We start from the raw sequence: 16,128 nt of genomic DNA on the forward strand, positions 1-16,128 counted from the left end.
GTACACAGAACTGAGCCATGGGCTGCCCAGCGCCCTGTTCCCCCTCGGGTCTGGGGCCTTTCCAAGACTGTTGGACTCAGAGTCTGGGAGGTAGGAGGCAGTGCCCTGGCACTCTCCTGCTAGGTATGGATATTTTAAACTTTATGAAATCACTGGTAATTTAGACCTTGTCTCTGGAATTACCTGGTAAATGACCACAGCAGCATTCAGAAGTAAAAAGCAATGAGGTGTGCACAATTACCTTCCGAAGCTGCAGCCACACACAGACTGAAACCTGAATTTAATTACAACATGGGTAGATCGGTGCCTTTTCTACATCCTTTCACTGATGAGGATGTCAGCTCTTTGGAGTTGAAAGCATAACAGAACCAAAGCCTGCACTGGGCAAATTAGAAACTTCTAAATAAAAATTCTCTGGCAGAAATGAAACATAGGTTCAATTATTGTAATTAGTTGCATATTTCAAATTACATTTTCAAACAGGTGTAGTTAAATGAATAAAAATAGCTTTGTGAACTGTCCTCAAATGGCTTACATGCATTTAACTGCAGTTAGTGAAGGGCTGATTGAGGCTAAATGATTTCTAAAATTTTTAAATGACCCAGGCATGTTGTAAGGGGCCTTGTATCAGTTGTAATAAAGTTTAATCCAGCTGGTCTGTCCTTTGCCCATGCAAGGGCTTACTGACATAAATGGCCCTTTTAAGCCCACTTTGCCCATGTAAAACCCCCTGGTTCTAATTACACCTTTGCATGAACCAGGCTAGGTGAATTATATCTGCCAAACAAGTACACAAATTCAAGTCCTTTTTTCCTGGACTGATCCTGGGGCTCAATTCACATGGGAAGGTGCACAAAGTCCAGCAGTGTCATGCAACACTCCATTAGAACATGTGAAATGTAAAGATACTGGGAAATACAGTTAGGAAATACACTTGTAAAATCTAGCCAAACAATCAGAAAAAAAATTCAAAAATTCAACAAACCAAAATCCAAAAACCAAATCCCAGCAGGAGCAGTTGGAATGTGGTCAGTCTCTACACTGAATCCAGTCTGATTCCAGAGCAGTGTCTTTCTAAAGTAAAGGCTGTTCCTGCAGTGCTGCAGCCCCGCTACCACAGCATTATAAATTAATGCTGAAGATGCCAAAAGGTCCCTTAAGTAGAAAATGTCAACATGCAAATGTTGAGCAGGAGATTCACAGGAGCGCTGAGAGTCTCCAGGTCCCCCTGGGATGGCCCCTGCCCCATGAAGCCCTGGGAAAGCCTGAGCCCCCGGCCCTGCCACAGCAGCTTTGCTGGTGGAAGCACATTCTCCCACAGACGGGGGGAACTGTTGGAATGGCCACTTCCCTGCCATGGGCCCCGTGGGGCAGTGTGTGGAAAAAAATCTTCCACCCTGTAGAGGAGCACACAAACTCAGCCAGGGCCTCTCCACAAAGAGCCAGCTTGCGCTTGTGCAAAGCTGCAGCCTTTGGAGAGGTTGGCTGCGGAGAAAGGAACAGGTAACACGGAAAGAGAAGCACACAAAAATCCCTTTGCTGCTTAAAGTGAGGGATTTACGCTTCATTGATGGCAGCATTTGGTAAGTTAGGAGAGCTTAGTACGAACCTCTAATTTGCTCAAGGCAGAGCCTGTGATCTGTGTACAGTTTGCTGTAGGTGGAACACGAGCAGGACAGACAAGCGATGCTTCTCCATGAAGTGTTCCAAGGCCTGTGGATGTGGCACTTGGGGACGTGGGTTAGTGGTGGCCTTGGCAGTGCTGGGGGAGTGCCAGACTTGATGATCTCAGAGGGTTTTCAACGTGACTGCACCAAAAACTCACTGCTGTAATGGGTCGTTTCCTGGTGTCTTATTAAAGTGAGGAGTGTAAACTTGGGTGTGAAATGATACCAGGAAACACTCAAGGAAAATATTTCTGTGGAAGACTGAGGTTTCCTGTACCACAGCACTGTCTGTGCTGTGCTACCTGTCCTGCCCTGTGGTACCTCTTTGGGAAGACATTCTCACCACGGCTTCATTAATACAACTACAGAGCAGAAAAAGTGTTGCTGCTCTTTATCTTTTTCTTTCTCCTTCCCCAAGACAAGTGATTTGGCTGTTCCTAATTAAAATGAAGAAAAAAGTAGCATAAGCCTAATTAAGATTTTAATTCAGTTAGAGCCTATAGGAATAAATCACTGCAGACTTGGTAGTGACAATCAGAAAATACAGTGCCTGTTCCTCCTCTGTCGCAGAGATGGTAACAAAGGATGGGGAATCCTGAGGAGACAGGGGATACAAGACCTTACAAGTGCAGGTGTGTCTCTAACCCAGGTAATAATCCTGTGTTTGCACCTACACTGGCCCAAAGCGCAGTGAAACTGGCTTTCCCAACTATAGGTTCAACTCCTGACTCTGGTGCTAACGAGGACCAGAACTGTTAGATTTTTTGGTGGGATTTTGGGACATGGACCCGTCTTTGGAAGCATAGGTGAGAAACTGCAAAATATGTGAAACGTTGCATTTTTCCTAAGCAAAATAATGGCTTTCCTTAGGATTTAGTACTGGTGGTGAGCACAAGAATGAAACACAAACACCTCTCAGCTGATGGCGGGACCATGGCAGGTGGGATGGAAATGGATAGAAATGAGGCCCAGGCAGCCTCTCCTCCTGAATCCGTGGAGAAATCCTGGGTTTACTGTGTTCACAGAATAAAGCTAATGAAGATTCCCTGACGTAGACAAAGTTCCTTTGAGTAGCACCTCAGACTGTACAAATTACATGCATTTTAAAACTAAAAACTGCAGTAATTTTAGCAGTTCTACGATTTTATAATGTTGGAATGTATCTTCGCTCCTTGGCTAGCAAATTCTCTCCAGCAAGTCTTATGCTCAGACTTTAAGCATAAGTTTTCAATTCCAAATGAGGAATTCCTTCAAATTCCTCCAAAGGAATTACCAGCACGTTATCAAGGAGAAGGGACTGCTGGTTTTACAAAACTAAGAATAAAGAAAATGCATCATAGGATGTTGAACAGGCACAGGACAAGTGCACTTCATTTTTCCTGACTGGGAACTGGGCTCCTCCCTCAGTTGTTCTCAGCTAAGTACGAAAGTCCAGGTTAAAAACTTTTGGCACAGGTAAACAGACCTGAAGCTAATGGTGGCACCTCACCTGTGCAGGAAACAGCAGAGGCTAAAGCTGTTCCCCCACTGCCCAGCCTCAGCTCCCAGGTCACGCACTCCCTACTCTCACATGGGCCCTGCCAATGGGAGCAGTGGCTGAACAGTCTGGCCCCCCGCAGCGTTGACAACACTCCCAGATGAGACATTTTCATATGGAAAATGCTGTCCCTGAACAGTGACAGCATCATTTTCCTTTGGAAATTTTGTATTTTCCTTTGGAATCAGCCTTGCTGCAGTTTCAGTCACACACTGTCATCTGAATTAACGGATCCCACTTGGCTGGGTGTTCCCCTCTTTGCCTTGCTGAAAGGACAAAAAAGAAACCGCAGCAAAAAGAGGCAGAAGTAACACACCCGTGCTGTGGCCTGTCCCCTCCATCACTGTCACCCCCGTGTGGGCAGGAGGAGGGACCCAAGCGCGGGCTGTGCCGGGCAGACTCCCGTCTGAGCGCCATGAACGCTTTTGCCCCTTGCAGGACGCTTCCCAGAGGCGCCATCCCAGTGCCTCGCTGGGCCAGGTTGGGCCCCGGCCGGCTCCCGAGGCCGTGAGGCCATTGTAGCAAAGTGCACAATTGCATTTTCAACATAATTAGGTGCCTAATTGTGCGCCTGGGCCTGGCTACTGTATTTGCACGTGGACCTAATGATGATTTATCAAGGAGCTCTCTGGCCACACCTCACTCTCCAGCCTGGCAGAGGCATCCAGAAGGGTGAGAGGTGAGGCTGAGTGCTGGCTTCTCCCCAGCTTTTATTTTAAACTGAACACCTGTTTTTCTTGGGGTTTTTAAACCATTGAAGCAATGGGACAACTCCAACCAGCAGTGTCACTGGGAGACGAGTGCACTGCTGCACTAACAGCTGGGAAAAAGAGAAATTCCAGGGAAAAGGCCGGGGCTAGGTTAATAAAAGAAATTTGCATGCAAGGTGTCCAAACAGTGCTGATGTTGAACTTGTCCAGTGGTGTGATGTCAGGCAGTAAGAACCTGTACCAGCCAAGGTCAAAAGGGATCTTCTTTTAAGACAGAGAAATTCTCAGTGTCCTCTCTCAGGATTATCCAGCTGCCTTTTAACTCAGAACTGCCTGAATTGCGACACTGGAGTTCTCAGGGCCAGCTCAGCTGCGCAGCCACGCAGTTGGACACTTAATAGACACAGCACTGTGAAAATGTCTATTATTTCCCTTCAGTGAAACACTTTTTAACTACAGCATCCAATCACTCTTTATGGCATATGATGTCAAAAACACTTACTGCACAAGCAGAGATCTGTGTTTCTTTTGCCACAGACAATAAATCTTTAGTGTCTTCTCTTGCCATGCATCACTCCACTTGCTCTCAGGAGGCACCATACGCCTCTCTTTTCCTCTGCCTCTTCTAGCAAGGTCACTTTCCAGTGATGAAACAACTTTTCCAGAAGGTATAGTGTTCAATAATTAATACCTACTGATAATAGCTTCCCAAAGCAGTGCTTTAAAGCTCTAATGCTCATCACAGACTTGGAGTGGGAAGAACCCTTAAAATAGATCTGAGTAGCACATCTGAAAATATCAGCCTCAGGAAGCTGGGGTGCACGTGACCGAACTTATGCCATGGATACACACAGACCTGTAGCCCTAGTGCCAAAGGAAGCCCAGCCCTTCCTCTCGCACCAGGCAGCATGGCTGTGCTGCAGGTGTGAGCAGGTCAGGTCACCCTCGTGCACGTGCTCTGGGTGTCATCTCCTGAACAGGCACATCTCCTGCTGCTCCTGCACCCGCACACGTGGGTTCTGCGGGAACAGGGTCCCCAGTGGGAGGGTGCTCGGCAAAGTGCCCAGCTGCAGGTGCTGAGGGCTCTGCGGGTGCTCAGACCATGAGTCACAGGTGTGGGACAGACTCTGATCATGGAGCACCGTTTCTTGCCGCTGTTGCAGAGTTTTCTCCTCCCACCCACCTCATTGCCACCAAACTGGCCTTTCCAGACTGTCTCCAGTGACAACAGTCTTTGACAAAAGCACAGAAAACGCTGTCCCTGAGCATGCACTGGTCAAACCAGGGGATCAGTAGTGTCAGTGTTTCTCCTGGCTGACAGCTGGTGCCACGCGACATAGGGCACGTGGCTCAGCCCGAACGCAGGAGGTGAAGCAGTTATTCATAAAACTGCTCTTCAGAGCCATCTCAAGAACAAAGCCCACTGTGCCACGATTTTCTACCTAAGCAGTGCGGTCTGTGGTAAATGCGGTTGGGTTTGTGGAGCTCAGTCTAGGCTGGCGTAAGATCTGACTTGGCTTGGCTTTTGTCTATGTACGAGGTGAAATCTCTGCGCCTTAAGCTCCGCAACAAATAAGAATGTATTGACGGGAGAAAACCTGTTTTATGTTGCACTTCTTTGGCACCAAATGCCCATGTCACTGTTTTTATAGTTTGACTCTCCCATGTTCATCCCCTAGAAATGCACTGTGAACCCCTTTACCTGGATCAGTGGCTCTCTGCTCCCATGTGGTGCTCAAAGGGGCATCTCTCCTTCCCCCTTCTGGCCATGGGTTTGTTTCCTTACTTGGGGCTCACATCACCTCTGCACATGTGCCTCGGTTCCCCATGTCCCTTGGGAGAGCCCCACTGCTTTGCCCAGAGGACACGCTGCATTTAGGGATGTATGGCCATGGCCCAATGGGAAGGCACATCCTCCCTGCTGCTGGGAGGACACAGCACACTGCGTTACTCCTGACTTCTTTGAGCCAAAACCTAATATTACTCTCCTTCCTCTAAGCAGAGCATTTATGGGTTTATAAATCAGGACGGACTGACATCAAACATGCCCTGAGTGTGCCTCAGAGCATTCACAGAGTGCCAGCTGGGCATGTGGCTGGCTTGGAAGGAAAGGGCCTTAATTACATTCAGCGTAGGAAAAATAAATTTAAGGAGAATTCCCACAGTTCTAACGCACAGATTCCTAGGTACAATGGAAAAGTTATATCCATTATATTCTCCTAATCCTTCGTATGCCTTTCCTTTCTGTTGTTGATATCAGAGGGAAAAACCTTACTGAGCTGCCACAATCATGGAGCTGATTGGCCCCAATGACCTGTAACCACCTGCTGGGGCATGGCCATGTCACCAGAGGGGACCAATGGCTGTTCCAGCATGGGAGCAGGTGGGCCGGGAGCGGAATTCCCATCACTGCCCTGGCCGCTTCACTGGGCAGCCTGTCTGGAGATGTTGACATGCCTTTTAGTAAAGGCATGACAGCAAGTGGCCTGCGACCGCTGTGGCTGGGAGATACTCCAGGTTTAAGACAGGCACCCAGAGCTCCCCAAGGGGGCAAACAGAGCCGGTAACAGGGCAGCAAGGCAGCCCTGGGAGGCAGGGTGGCAGCCCTGCGATGAGGAGGTGCCCTCAGACATCCTCTCTGTCTCTCCTGGGTGAGCAGGGGGGCCCCAGTGGCAGTACTCAGAGTTTCTGGGGCATTCCCTAATGCAGGGGTGCTCGGCTAGGCTGGGAACATCCTTCCCAGAATGGAGCAATATCCTCAGAGCCCTTAGGCTCTGCTCCGAATGTTCAGCTCTAAATAATCCATTTTCTTTTGGATCATAATATGCTTATTCTGCTCATTACTTTACAGATTTTCCAGATTTTATCAGGTTCTATGTTTTACTATAAGGTAAAATAAAATATCATCCATCTATTTGGGTACAGAAAGATATGAAACATGCTACGAGCTCCTGTGTTCTTTGCACCTTCACTTCCCCTCTGCTCACACAGGCACAGTTTGCATCCAGAAAGGGAACTTCTATTTCTAAATAGAAAGTAAAGAACTCCTGTTGTTTCATTTTAAAAACATGATAATGACCTCCAAGAAAATCTGATCTTTTTTCATTGGATCAAAGTGTTTTACACTGCAGCCTGTGGCCTGCTGGACTAAGTAATAAAGACAGGGCAAGGCTGTGGGAGAAAACTGCAGACAGAAAGGTGTCTGAGAAACAACCATTACCTAGGAAGGAGCAGTACTGAGCCCCAGAGCACCTGTGAAGCTGCAGCAAGGAAGCGCTATCCTAGGAAGGCTGTCACCCACCCCCAAGGTTGTGTTCACGGCCAGAGGGTTGTGTCACCCATCCTGAGGCTGCACACCAGGGACACTGCTCTTCTTCCCTGGTCACCTGTCTGGCACGGCCTGGAGCCCGGCAGGAGCTGAGCCCACCTGAACTGCAGCGGTTGATCTCATGTAGCATTTGCCTACCGGTTTCTAGAAGCTACAGAATTCTTTTCAGAGTGACTGGGAGGGGATAGACCTGTGTGCACCCACAAACCCTTTATGACAGGAAGCAGCACCAGTAACTATTGCTGTGAGCTGCATTAACTTCCTTGGAGCCTGTGTTTAAATTGCAGGAGGCTGTGACACCGCCAGCCCACAGGTCAATGGTCAGGAAACATTATAGCTGGGGAACACCTGGCCAGTTTAAAATGCAAACAACTGAAGTGTACAGGGGTTTCTGCTAATGCTTTATGGATCCGTAGTTCAGAATGGACTTAAACATGCAAAAACTGATTTCAGAACAAAAGTAATTTTGAATTATGGGAATACAGTAATAAGATCAGAGGCAATAAATATAATTTTGGATCACTTTTCTTCTCTCTCTCTCCCCCCGTCTGCCTCTCCCATGCAGCAGTCACATCCCGCAGCATGTGTGCTGTGGTTCTTCCCAACTTTTGAAGGGCCGTGGGGGAACAGCTCCCTCCCCCTGCCTTCTTTCGGAAAATATTGTGCATGAAAGGATTAACACGTGCCAATGCTTGCAGGCTTTAGAGCCCCCAGTTGCGTCGGGTCGGGCCTGGGTGGGCACATCTGAGCATCCTCTGAACTCCAGTAGCTGCAGTTTACCACACGTTTATAACAACTCACCCTGGGTGAGTGAATGAGCTCGGGCTGCCACAGCTACAGCAGGTGACACCATGCACAGAAACTCACTTTCTAAAAACAGCTTTTCCAAGGTGTTTTCATATGCCTTTCTTGGTGGTTAGAGAAGCGGAGCCCAGTGAAGTGAGAGGGAAACCAGCCTAGTTCTGTTCACCTCATTCTGTCACCACCTCCCATCTCAGAGCCTCTCTGGCTCTGGTCAGTTATTTCCAACATCACCCGACTCTGTTATATCAAGTATTTGTGCTGATCTCCTCCAAATGGCAGTGAAACCACAACCTGGACCTTTAAAAACATGCCGTGTCACTGTGGAAGAACACTGGGACCTCTCTCTTAAATCTGCCAAACCAAGAATGCCATTTGAACTCTAATCTAGATAAATGGTACATAAAATTGATCTGGATTAATACGTATATCAACATAAACAGAGGTATGCGTGTTCATCATGTGGGAATGTAACCTTTGTGCAAGGTGTTTTTTCATTTCCATCCACTTTTGCTGAGGAGGGTGTGAATGCAAATGCTTCCTCGGCGCTCCGTGTGCGTTACCCGTGCGAGCAGCTCCCATACAGCGATGTATGTATGTGTAAATTGTGTGAATGTAAATATAGATAGGCCATATGTCCCCAAAGTCCCAAAAGAGCATCTGATGTTGATATGTAGACAGTGTGTTAAGGACCTTCCTAATTAATAAGCCAGATTAAAAACCTCTTGGCAATCAATTAAGATTAATGACAGAAGTCATTCTGTCTCCCCCTCCACCCGCGTCTCGGGCTGTGAAAACCCTGGGTTGGGAAACTTTAATCCTGTTATTTGCTGCCTCCTTCATCTGCAAAGCCTGAAGATTAGCTCAGCGGCCATTCCCGAATCCCGGCCAGCCGCTCGGACAGCTGCCCTGCGCCGCCAGATCACAGGGGAGGAATAATCTGGGCAGGGGAACAGGCCTGGTGCATCACTATACTGCAGCTCACTCCATGAGAAAGGTTCGTGAGGATGAGGAAAACAAATGTGTTTGTTGCTTGGGAATCCTGCACAGCAAAACACTCGGTGATTACCAGCCCCTGCCCTGCCCATGGAAAGTTTTCCTTTCGCTTGGCTTAGGGGGCTGCACTGCTCGTGTGCTGGCAGGGAAGCTATGGGACAGCTGTGGCACATCCATGCTCCCCCCAGCACCGATGTTCTTTTCTCCATGACCATCATCCCGTGCCCCATGGCCTTGGAACTGGCAGGCAAGGCAGGTTGGTTTCTTCCTGCTCTCTCATTCCTACCAATATTCACAGAGGGATGAGTCCCAAAGGCTCGTTTAAGAGAGCAGCAGACTCATCTGCACCAAGGGAGGCAGCGCCAAGAACTGCTGCCTACGTAGTTGGAAAAATATCCCTGTTTCTCCTGACACCAGCACAACATCCTCTCTTCAGCAAGATGATCCCTCCCACTTCCACTGACTGACAGCAAATCCAACTGCCAGGAGAGCCACTCTAGTTGGGATGGGCAGCCAGCCAGACCCTCCTGAGAGCAGCCCAGGTTATGGGGCAAGGTGGTGACTCCAGTGACCTGGAGCTTCCTTCTGGAGGGAGCACTGCTATCCACATCTTTCACATGCAGAATGTATTACTTTTGTATTATGCAGAGATGCTCCAAAGTAACAGTTTATATAGATGTTTGTGTTAGCTCTGCAGCCATTATTAGAAAAGACCTTTAAAGCAGGTAAATACTAATAGGCTTAAAATTAAAAACAAGTACAAGTGTCTTCCTTTTTAAAAGGCTGGTTTGTACATGGAAGTACAAGCTGGAAGCATTCTACAGTTCTCCTCTGTTCTGATTCTTCTAGAATGAGGTACAATCTTTCTTCTACCGTTGACTCCTATTTGCATCCTGATAGGACAAAGTCTTCACTACAAGTGCCACAGGCTATTTGTGGACTTAAAGATGTTTGTGTGCGTAAACGCACACAGGATCAGAGCCTTAGCCATCATCACACTGCCACAAGCTCAGACAAAGAATCCAAACTCCTGATGATCACCTCTTGGTGCTAAACTATGACTTGGAAAACAAACACAAGGATTTAGAGGAAAAAACCAGGCCCCTGAGGCTGGCGCTGTGCCCCCGTGCCAGGCTGTATTCCTGGGCAGCCCCAGACTCTTGGGAAAAGAAGTTCAGTACCGACCCTCAGACACTGAACTGGCTTATCAGAGTAGCCCAAACTGCAGTGGCTCGGTCTTCTTTGCCCCTTTAATAAAAAAAAGGAAGGAAGTCTAGGTAGGAGCACAGACACAGGGTAATGCATCATTTATAAATTACCTTGTTAGTGCAGAAAACACCACATGGCTCTGCAGCCGAAATCTCCTGCTGCGGACTTGCTCTGTTTGATGGGAGCCCTTCAAAAGCGCTCGTGGCTTAATGGAGGCTGTTTGTGGGGCCCTCGATCTGTACCTGCTGTCCTCGTCCCTCACTGGGAGCATGGCGCAGCTGCCGCGGCGTGCAGCTGTCTCTGAAGTGGCTGCATGTCCTCGGCCCCCAGCACAGCCAGACCACGTTGGATCTCTGGATTTGTGCCTGAGGCGAGCTGGGGAGCAGCTGTGTCCAAGCCGTGCTACCTTTAGTGTTGCAGCCCCCAGGCCCCACGTGCCCTGGCCTGCCCCACACTCCCGCGGCCGCCACACAGCTGTGCCCGCAGCCTGCTCGGTGTGCCCACACCTGGGCGCTGCCCGTCTCCCGCAGCCGCGGCTCCCGAGGCTCGAGCCGCCCTGGCAGCCTCCCGATACGGCCCTCACACTGCCTGCCACACGGCACAGCCGGGACAGCGCGGTGCACGGACAGCTCGCTCTGCTTTGATACTTCATGCTTAAATTTCAACTGCCTGGTCAAGGACTCAAATTCAGCACTGAATTCTTCTACGAATAGAACTGGCAAGTTCTTAAACAGTAAAAGAAAGATGGTGAAATAGAAGACTCCATGGCTGCTGTTTCCAAGGCAAGTGTGTGTGCGTGTGTGTGTGTGTCTCCCCATGCACACACGTGCACTGACACACACGCAGGGGCCCACCATGGCATCCCCACCCAGCATGTTAGGAACAAGGAAAAAGATACCCTTTTTTCCCCAAGACAGCAAACACCACACAGAAATGTCACTCTGCCGTGACACAGGTCACATCTGACCCCACCATTCACTTAGGCACAGATATCACTCCTTTTTTCTTGAGCCACTGCTCTGTTTTTCACAAGTCAAGGTGCTGACCAGTGTTGCTCCTGTCAGGCCCAGAGAAGGCAGGTGTCTGACTGCACAATGGCTCAGCAAAGCCTACGCCAAGGGCAATCCTTCCAGTAACTCCCTGCCTTAGTCAGGGCCTGACTGACACTTCCTTAGCCCTTTAAGGCACCACTTCTATGTTCCTGTTTATATTGAATTTACCTGTTAAACTGTATTGTGCCATGTATTTTGTGTGTAGATTTGCTGTTGTTATTGCTGCTCCATGTCACATGCATCATTCCTGCAAAGAGTGACTAACCTGCCACGGTAACAATGCTAACACCCGTATCCAGCTGTGTTCTCCACCTGCAGCACAGCACTTGGCCATTCTGCTGCTTCCAACACTGGTCTTACCTTAGTCTCACCTTTTCGTCCTTTTGAACAGCACCCAACTTCATCCCAGGCAATTCCCATTACCTCCCATTCTACCACATGTAACCTCCTCTTAAGCCCTCTCATCCTTCTATGTGGCCTTCATGTTGTATGGTGCATAGACAGTGTTCTGCACAGCAGTGCTCTGTGGTACGTGAGACTGTGACCTGCTGCCATCCTATTTAAAGGAAAGCATTTGCTCCTGTGGCTCTTCCCAAGTGCCACAGACAGGAAGCTGAGTGGTCCCAGGGGATAAGTGCTGATATTCGAAGTGATACTTTCCTGAGGAGCAGCAATCAAAAGGACCCTATCTGGTTTCAATATCAGGGGTGCAAAGAGCAGCTCTGTGTCCTCATCAGAGCAGCGTTTGATGGAGAGGCCCCTTTTTCAGTGGCCACATGTGTTCCAGGAGAAAGGATGGTCTGAGAAACGCATTTCCTCACCTGTTTGTTCTGTGAAAGGTGCCTTTGGTGTGGAAGTGCAAAGCTCTGGGAAGCAACTTGCATGGACATTATTGCCAGCCTCTGCTCTTACGAACAGCTGCATCTGAGAGCGATTTGTGTGCCCGTGACAGAGTTTACCCTACATGAGGCTGTGTTCCTGTTCTCCACCTGAGCACACACCACATCCAGCGCCCCTCCCTCTGCCTTCCAGAGCCCCGTGTTGGCACCGTGTCTCCAGGCCAGTGCCATCCCCCTTTCGCCGCACGGATTCCCCGATGCGTCACCCTTCCCACTGTGCTCTCTGCCCCCCACGCCAGAGCTGCCGGGCTGGCCATGCCCCAGCCCCTCGCCGGCCGCGCGCCGCACACCCACCTGGTCTCCTTGCTGGGGCCGCATCAGCGAGACTCTGTCATACTGGCGCCGCAGCAGCGCCCACAGCGCGTCCAGCCGGCCCTGCGGGGACACAGCGGCTCAGTCAGGGGGCAGCACACCCCACCCGCACGGGGGCTGCCAGGGGCATCCCAGGGACATGGAGCGCCACAACGGAGCACCACTTCCCTGGAGCCAAGCAAGCAGAGCTAAGCCTGGCCTGTTTTCCCCACAGCCACTGCAGTACTGCTCCTGCCCACCTGGAGTGCCAGGGAGGGCACTCACCTGCCCGGGGAGTGGAGTGGCAGGGCCCAACCCACCCGTACTCTGAGCCATCCAGGAGCGGTGCTTTGTTTGCCGTGATTTGGGCCGAATGCCCCCATGTCCAGCAGGGGTTTATCCCGCATCAATACATTTGTTTTTACAGCATACACGCGGGCCCTGCTGGGCACGTGGCACACGGTGAGTCCCACGTGAGCTGGGTGCAGCAGGTTCACCACAGGTGTGCAGCTTCGGCACAGGACACGCGCCGCGGCTCTGCTGCTGGTTAGGAGCATCCCGCTCTGCACAGATGGCTCCAGACCTTGCCTGTGTGCCTGGACATCACGGCTTCAGGGCTTTCTGGGGGTCAGAAAGGACTCGCAGGCACTTGGGAAGACAGAAGTATCCAGAGTCCCAGCTACACCTGTGTGTGTTCTTCTCTTAACACCTAAAGGCAAGGTATTTACAGACCTACCCTCCACTTGTAAGAAGTGCTTGTGCTGTGTTTGCAGGTGACTCAGAGCATCGTTATTATGAGCCAGATAGAACAATTCACTTTTTGTCAGACTTCTTGCATTACATTGTTTTATATAATTTTTTTGCTTTTCTTGGTTTGTCATGACAATGTGTGTTTAAAACTTAGTGTAGCAGCTACAGACTGTGCAGTTTTGGGTTTAATTAGCTCTACTAAGCCAACAAACCCCCATAAATTTTAACGCTCTCATTGTACAATATGTCCCTTTTTAAGGGGAGGCAAACAGAACGTGGCAGTAACGATCAAGTATTGCATTTAGGGCTACAAACTGCTCCTGCCATTCCTGCTGAGTAGGTGTTCCCTTTGAGAATAGCACATTACACTTGAACGGGAACACTTGGAAAGTAACGCACAGCTCAGCATGCATAAGGCACAAGGAATCCAGCCCTCAGTAACAAATTGTACCAAAGACGGTCGAACAGATTACCTTGATTGGCGTGTACCACTTCTGCTGCATGGCTGGTGAGGTAGGCTTTGGTTTAGGTGGTTTAGGGTGAAAAGGTTCTTCTGGTTCTTCTGGGAGTTTCACCACAGCGTTCTTTGCTTTTTCCAACCTGGCCCCTTCTTCTGTTGAGCCTTTGTCACCCCAGCGCACCTGAGGAAAGGCAGAGTTCAGGTGTAAGTGCACCACAGGGCAGGGAAACTGCTGCAAATAACAGAGGGAGCTGAACAAGGATAAATTTGGAAGAGGTGCTGAGGAGGTGCTGAGGAGGTACTGAGGAGAACATTACCTCTTCATTTGTGATAACAATAGTCTTAGTTAAGTGTAAATAAGTCTCAGTAGTGATAGAAAATCCTACCGTGCTTCACATGGGCTGTACAGGAGACAGGGGATCTGTCAAATCTTCTCTAAGTAATGATATAAAAATATAATTTCCACTTCTTATTTATCCTAAAATACCAGACCTTAATCCGGCACACAGGAAAGCCAAGATTTATGGAACCCAGGTTTCCTAACCCAGAGAGCTTTCAAGAACCCCAGTGCAGATTAAATGCGATGCTTGGGCAGGTTTGAGCAGAAGCTCCTTGAACCTGCTCAGATTTCCATGTTGTCCTGCAGGAAGATACACACTGGAGAAGAGCAGGTGAAGCAGTCTAACCTGCCTAAGTGCATGTAGAACATGTAGCAATGTGTATGTTAATCACTGCTCCAAGTGTATAAAATATACACAAAGAGCTGAAAGAGAAGGAAACCTGGGTTATCACTGTTGGGGAGACAGACACGTATTCCGACTTCATACAGGCTACCCTCATCGTGCTGTGCAGAGGAACTACATGGAAAAACCTTCCTGCTGCGAGGGATGATTCACCTTGCTGCAGGAATCCTATTTCACCTTGTAACTGGAAGCACCGTGCAGCAATCTCAGCAGGGGTGTTTGTTGTACTGCACTCAGAAACAAGCCTGGACAAGGCTGTTCCCTCCTCATCCAAAAAGGAACAGCTAAAAGCTATGGCTGGAGTTTGAGAGTTCTTAGTGAAAGTGGCCTGGATCATTTCACCAAGACTTGACATAATCATGCCATTTGCGGTGATTTGGCCTGCCAGGAGGCCCCTCAACACCTGTCTTTCACTGTGATCAGTGGTACTTTTTTGTCACGTGGCTGCTAAAATGTATTTTAAACACTGTTAAAACCATTAGATGGTGGATCTCTCACTGAAAAAATTACCTTCTCCTTCTGACAAAAGCCACTTCACCCAGAAGAAACCAGAATTGGTGGAGTCTGACCACCCAATTTTGACATAAAAACAGATTAACAGGTGGGGTCTGGCAATGACATCACAAAACTTGACAGCAATGCCAAAAGACAGAGCTAGGGAGAGCAAGCAGCACTGCCCAAGCTATCTGGGACTGTCACAGAGGGGTGGAGCTAGTGGGGAAGGCAGGAATGGATGGGTACCTGCCCCAGCACAGGAGTGGGAAGGGCAAGGGTGCTTGTTCAGTCCCTCCCCTTCTCCAGACAGGGAAGCTGCCAGTGGAATCAAGCTGCTGGAGGAATGGCCGAAGAACAGAGGCCAGAGAAGCAATAAAAACCAGATGACTGCACTGCCACATGGACTGCAAACATGGAAGAAATGTCATGACTGGGCCAGCAAGTTTGTCACTGGCCCCGGCACAGAAACCACCTCTAACTGCCAGGTAAGGAACAACCTCCCTTGGAGTGTTTTCTCTCATCTCTGCCCTGACTCCCCAAAGGAGCAGCGTGCTCTTCTGAGCCAGGGAGATCTGTGAGGCCTGTCCTGCTCTCCCAACAGCCTGAGCCCATCTTCCCAGCCCCAGTCCCAGACACTGCAGGGCAGAGGTGAAGCTCCCCAGTCAAACCTGGAGGCACTGACCATCGGTGCCCAGCCAGACCTGTCACCACTCTGGGGTCCCAGGGACAGACAGAGCCACAGCCCCACAGAAGGGGGGCCTTTTTCAAGGGCCCATGATTACGCTGGCAGGAATTTCAGTTGGTTTAGATCTTTAGCCCTTAGTCCTGCACAAAATTCCTACCACAGATGAAAAGGTTTTCTAACCTAATCATCAGTTTCTACTCTCGTTTGCATTTTTGCCATGGGCTGAACGTGCATTTCATTGTGGTCCTGACGTCACTTGTGTTCATGAGGTTTCTGCTCCATTGTGCACGATCCCATTTAGACTGGTTTAAACCTTGGAAGCCCTCCTGGAGCCCCTCCTGGAGGCTATCATAGTTCCCCTCAGAAATCCAGGCTTGTAATTCTTGATGTTGGAAAGCATTTCCTAGTTTGCCTCTGCAAAACACTGCACAAAATGTTTGCTTTTTGTGAAATCTAAAGCTCTTCTAAATTAGCAATTCTGAACTGCTGAAGAAAATGCATACAA

At 49.3% G+C, this 16,128-nt stretch overlaps 2 protein-coding genes across 7 annotated transcripts in view; one reads left to right on the forward strand and one right to left on the reverse strand.

The window, feature by feature from the left end:
• The window catches only part of LOC121664023 (collagen alpha-1(I) chain-like), a 225,722-nt gene that overhangs the window by 208,869 nt on the left and 725 nt on the right, over window positions 1-16,128 (forward strand). For all 5 annotated transcript variants that reach the window (XR_006015845.1, XR_006015844.1, XM_042026987.1 and 2 more), the window contains one exon: window positions 15,245-15,423. The gene's annotated coding sequence lies outside the window, so the exon portion shown is untranslated. The remainder of the gene's footprint in view (window positions 1-15,244; window positions 15,424-16,128) is intronic.
• The window catches only part of ANTXR2 (ANTXR cell adhesion molecule 2), a 79,256-nt gene that overhangs the window by 13,352 nt on the left and 49,776 nt on the right, over window positions 1-16,128 (reverse strand). For both annotated transcript variants that reach the window (XM_042026985.1, XM_042026984.1), the window contains exons 15-16: window positions 13,714-13,881; window positions 12,494-12,574 (exon numbers count right to left, since the gene is read on the reverse strand). In XM_042026985.1, coding sequence (XP_041882919.1) covers window positions 12,494-12,574; window positions 13,714-13,881 — 249 coding nt within the window. The remainder of the gene's footprint in view (window positions 1-12,493; window positions 12,575-13,713; window positions 13,882-16,128) is intronic.

This window comes from Corvus kubaryi, unplaced genomic scaffold (assembly GCF_017639235.1).
Source record: "Corvus kubaryi isolate FWS band 111438036 unplaced genomic scaffold, C.kubaryi_AGA036_p1.0 37292, whole genome shotgun sequence".
NCBI classification, from domain to species: Eukaryota; Metazoa; Chordata; class Aves; order Passeriformes; family Corvidae; genus Corvus; species Corvus kubaryi.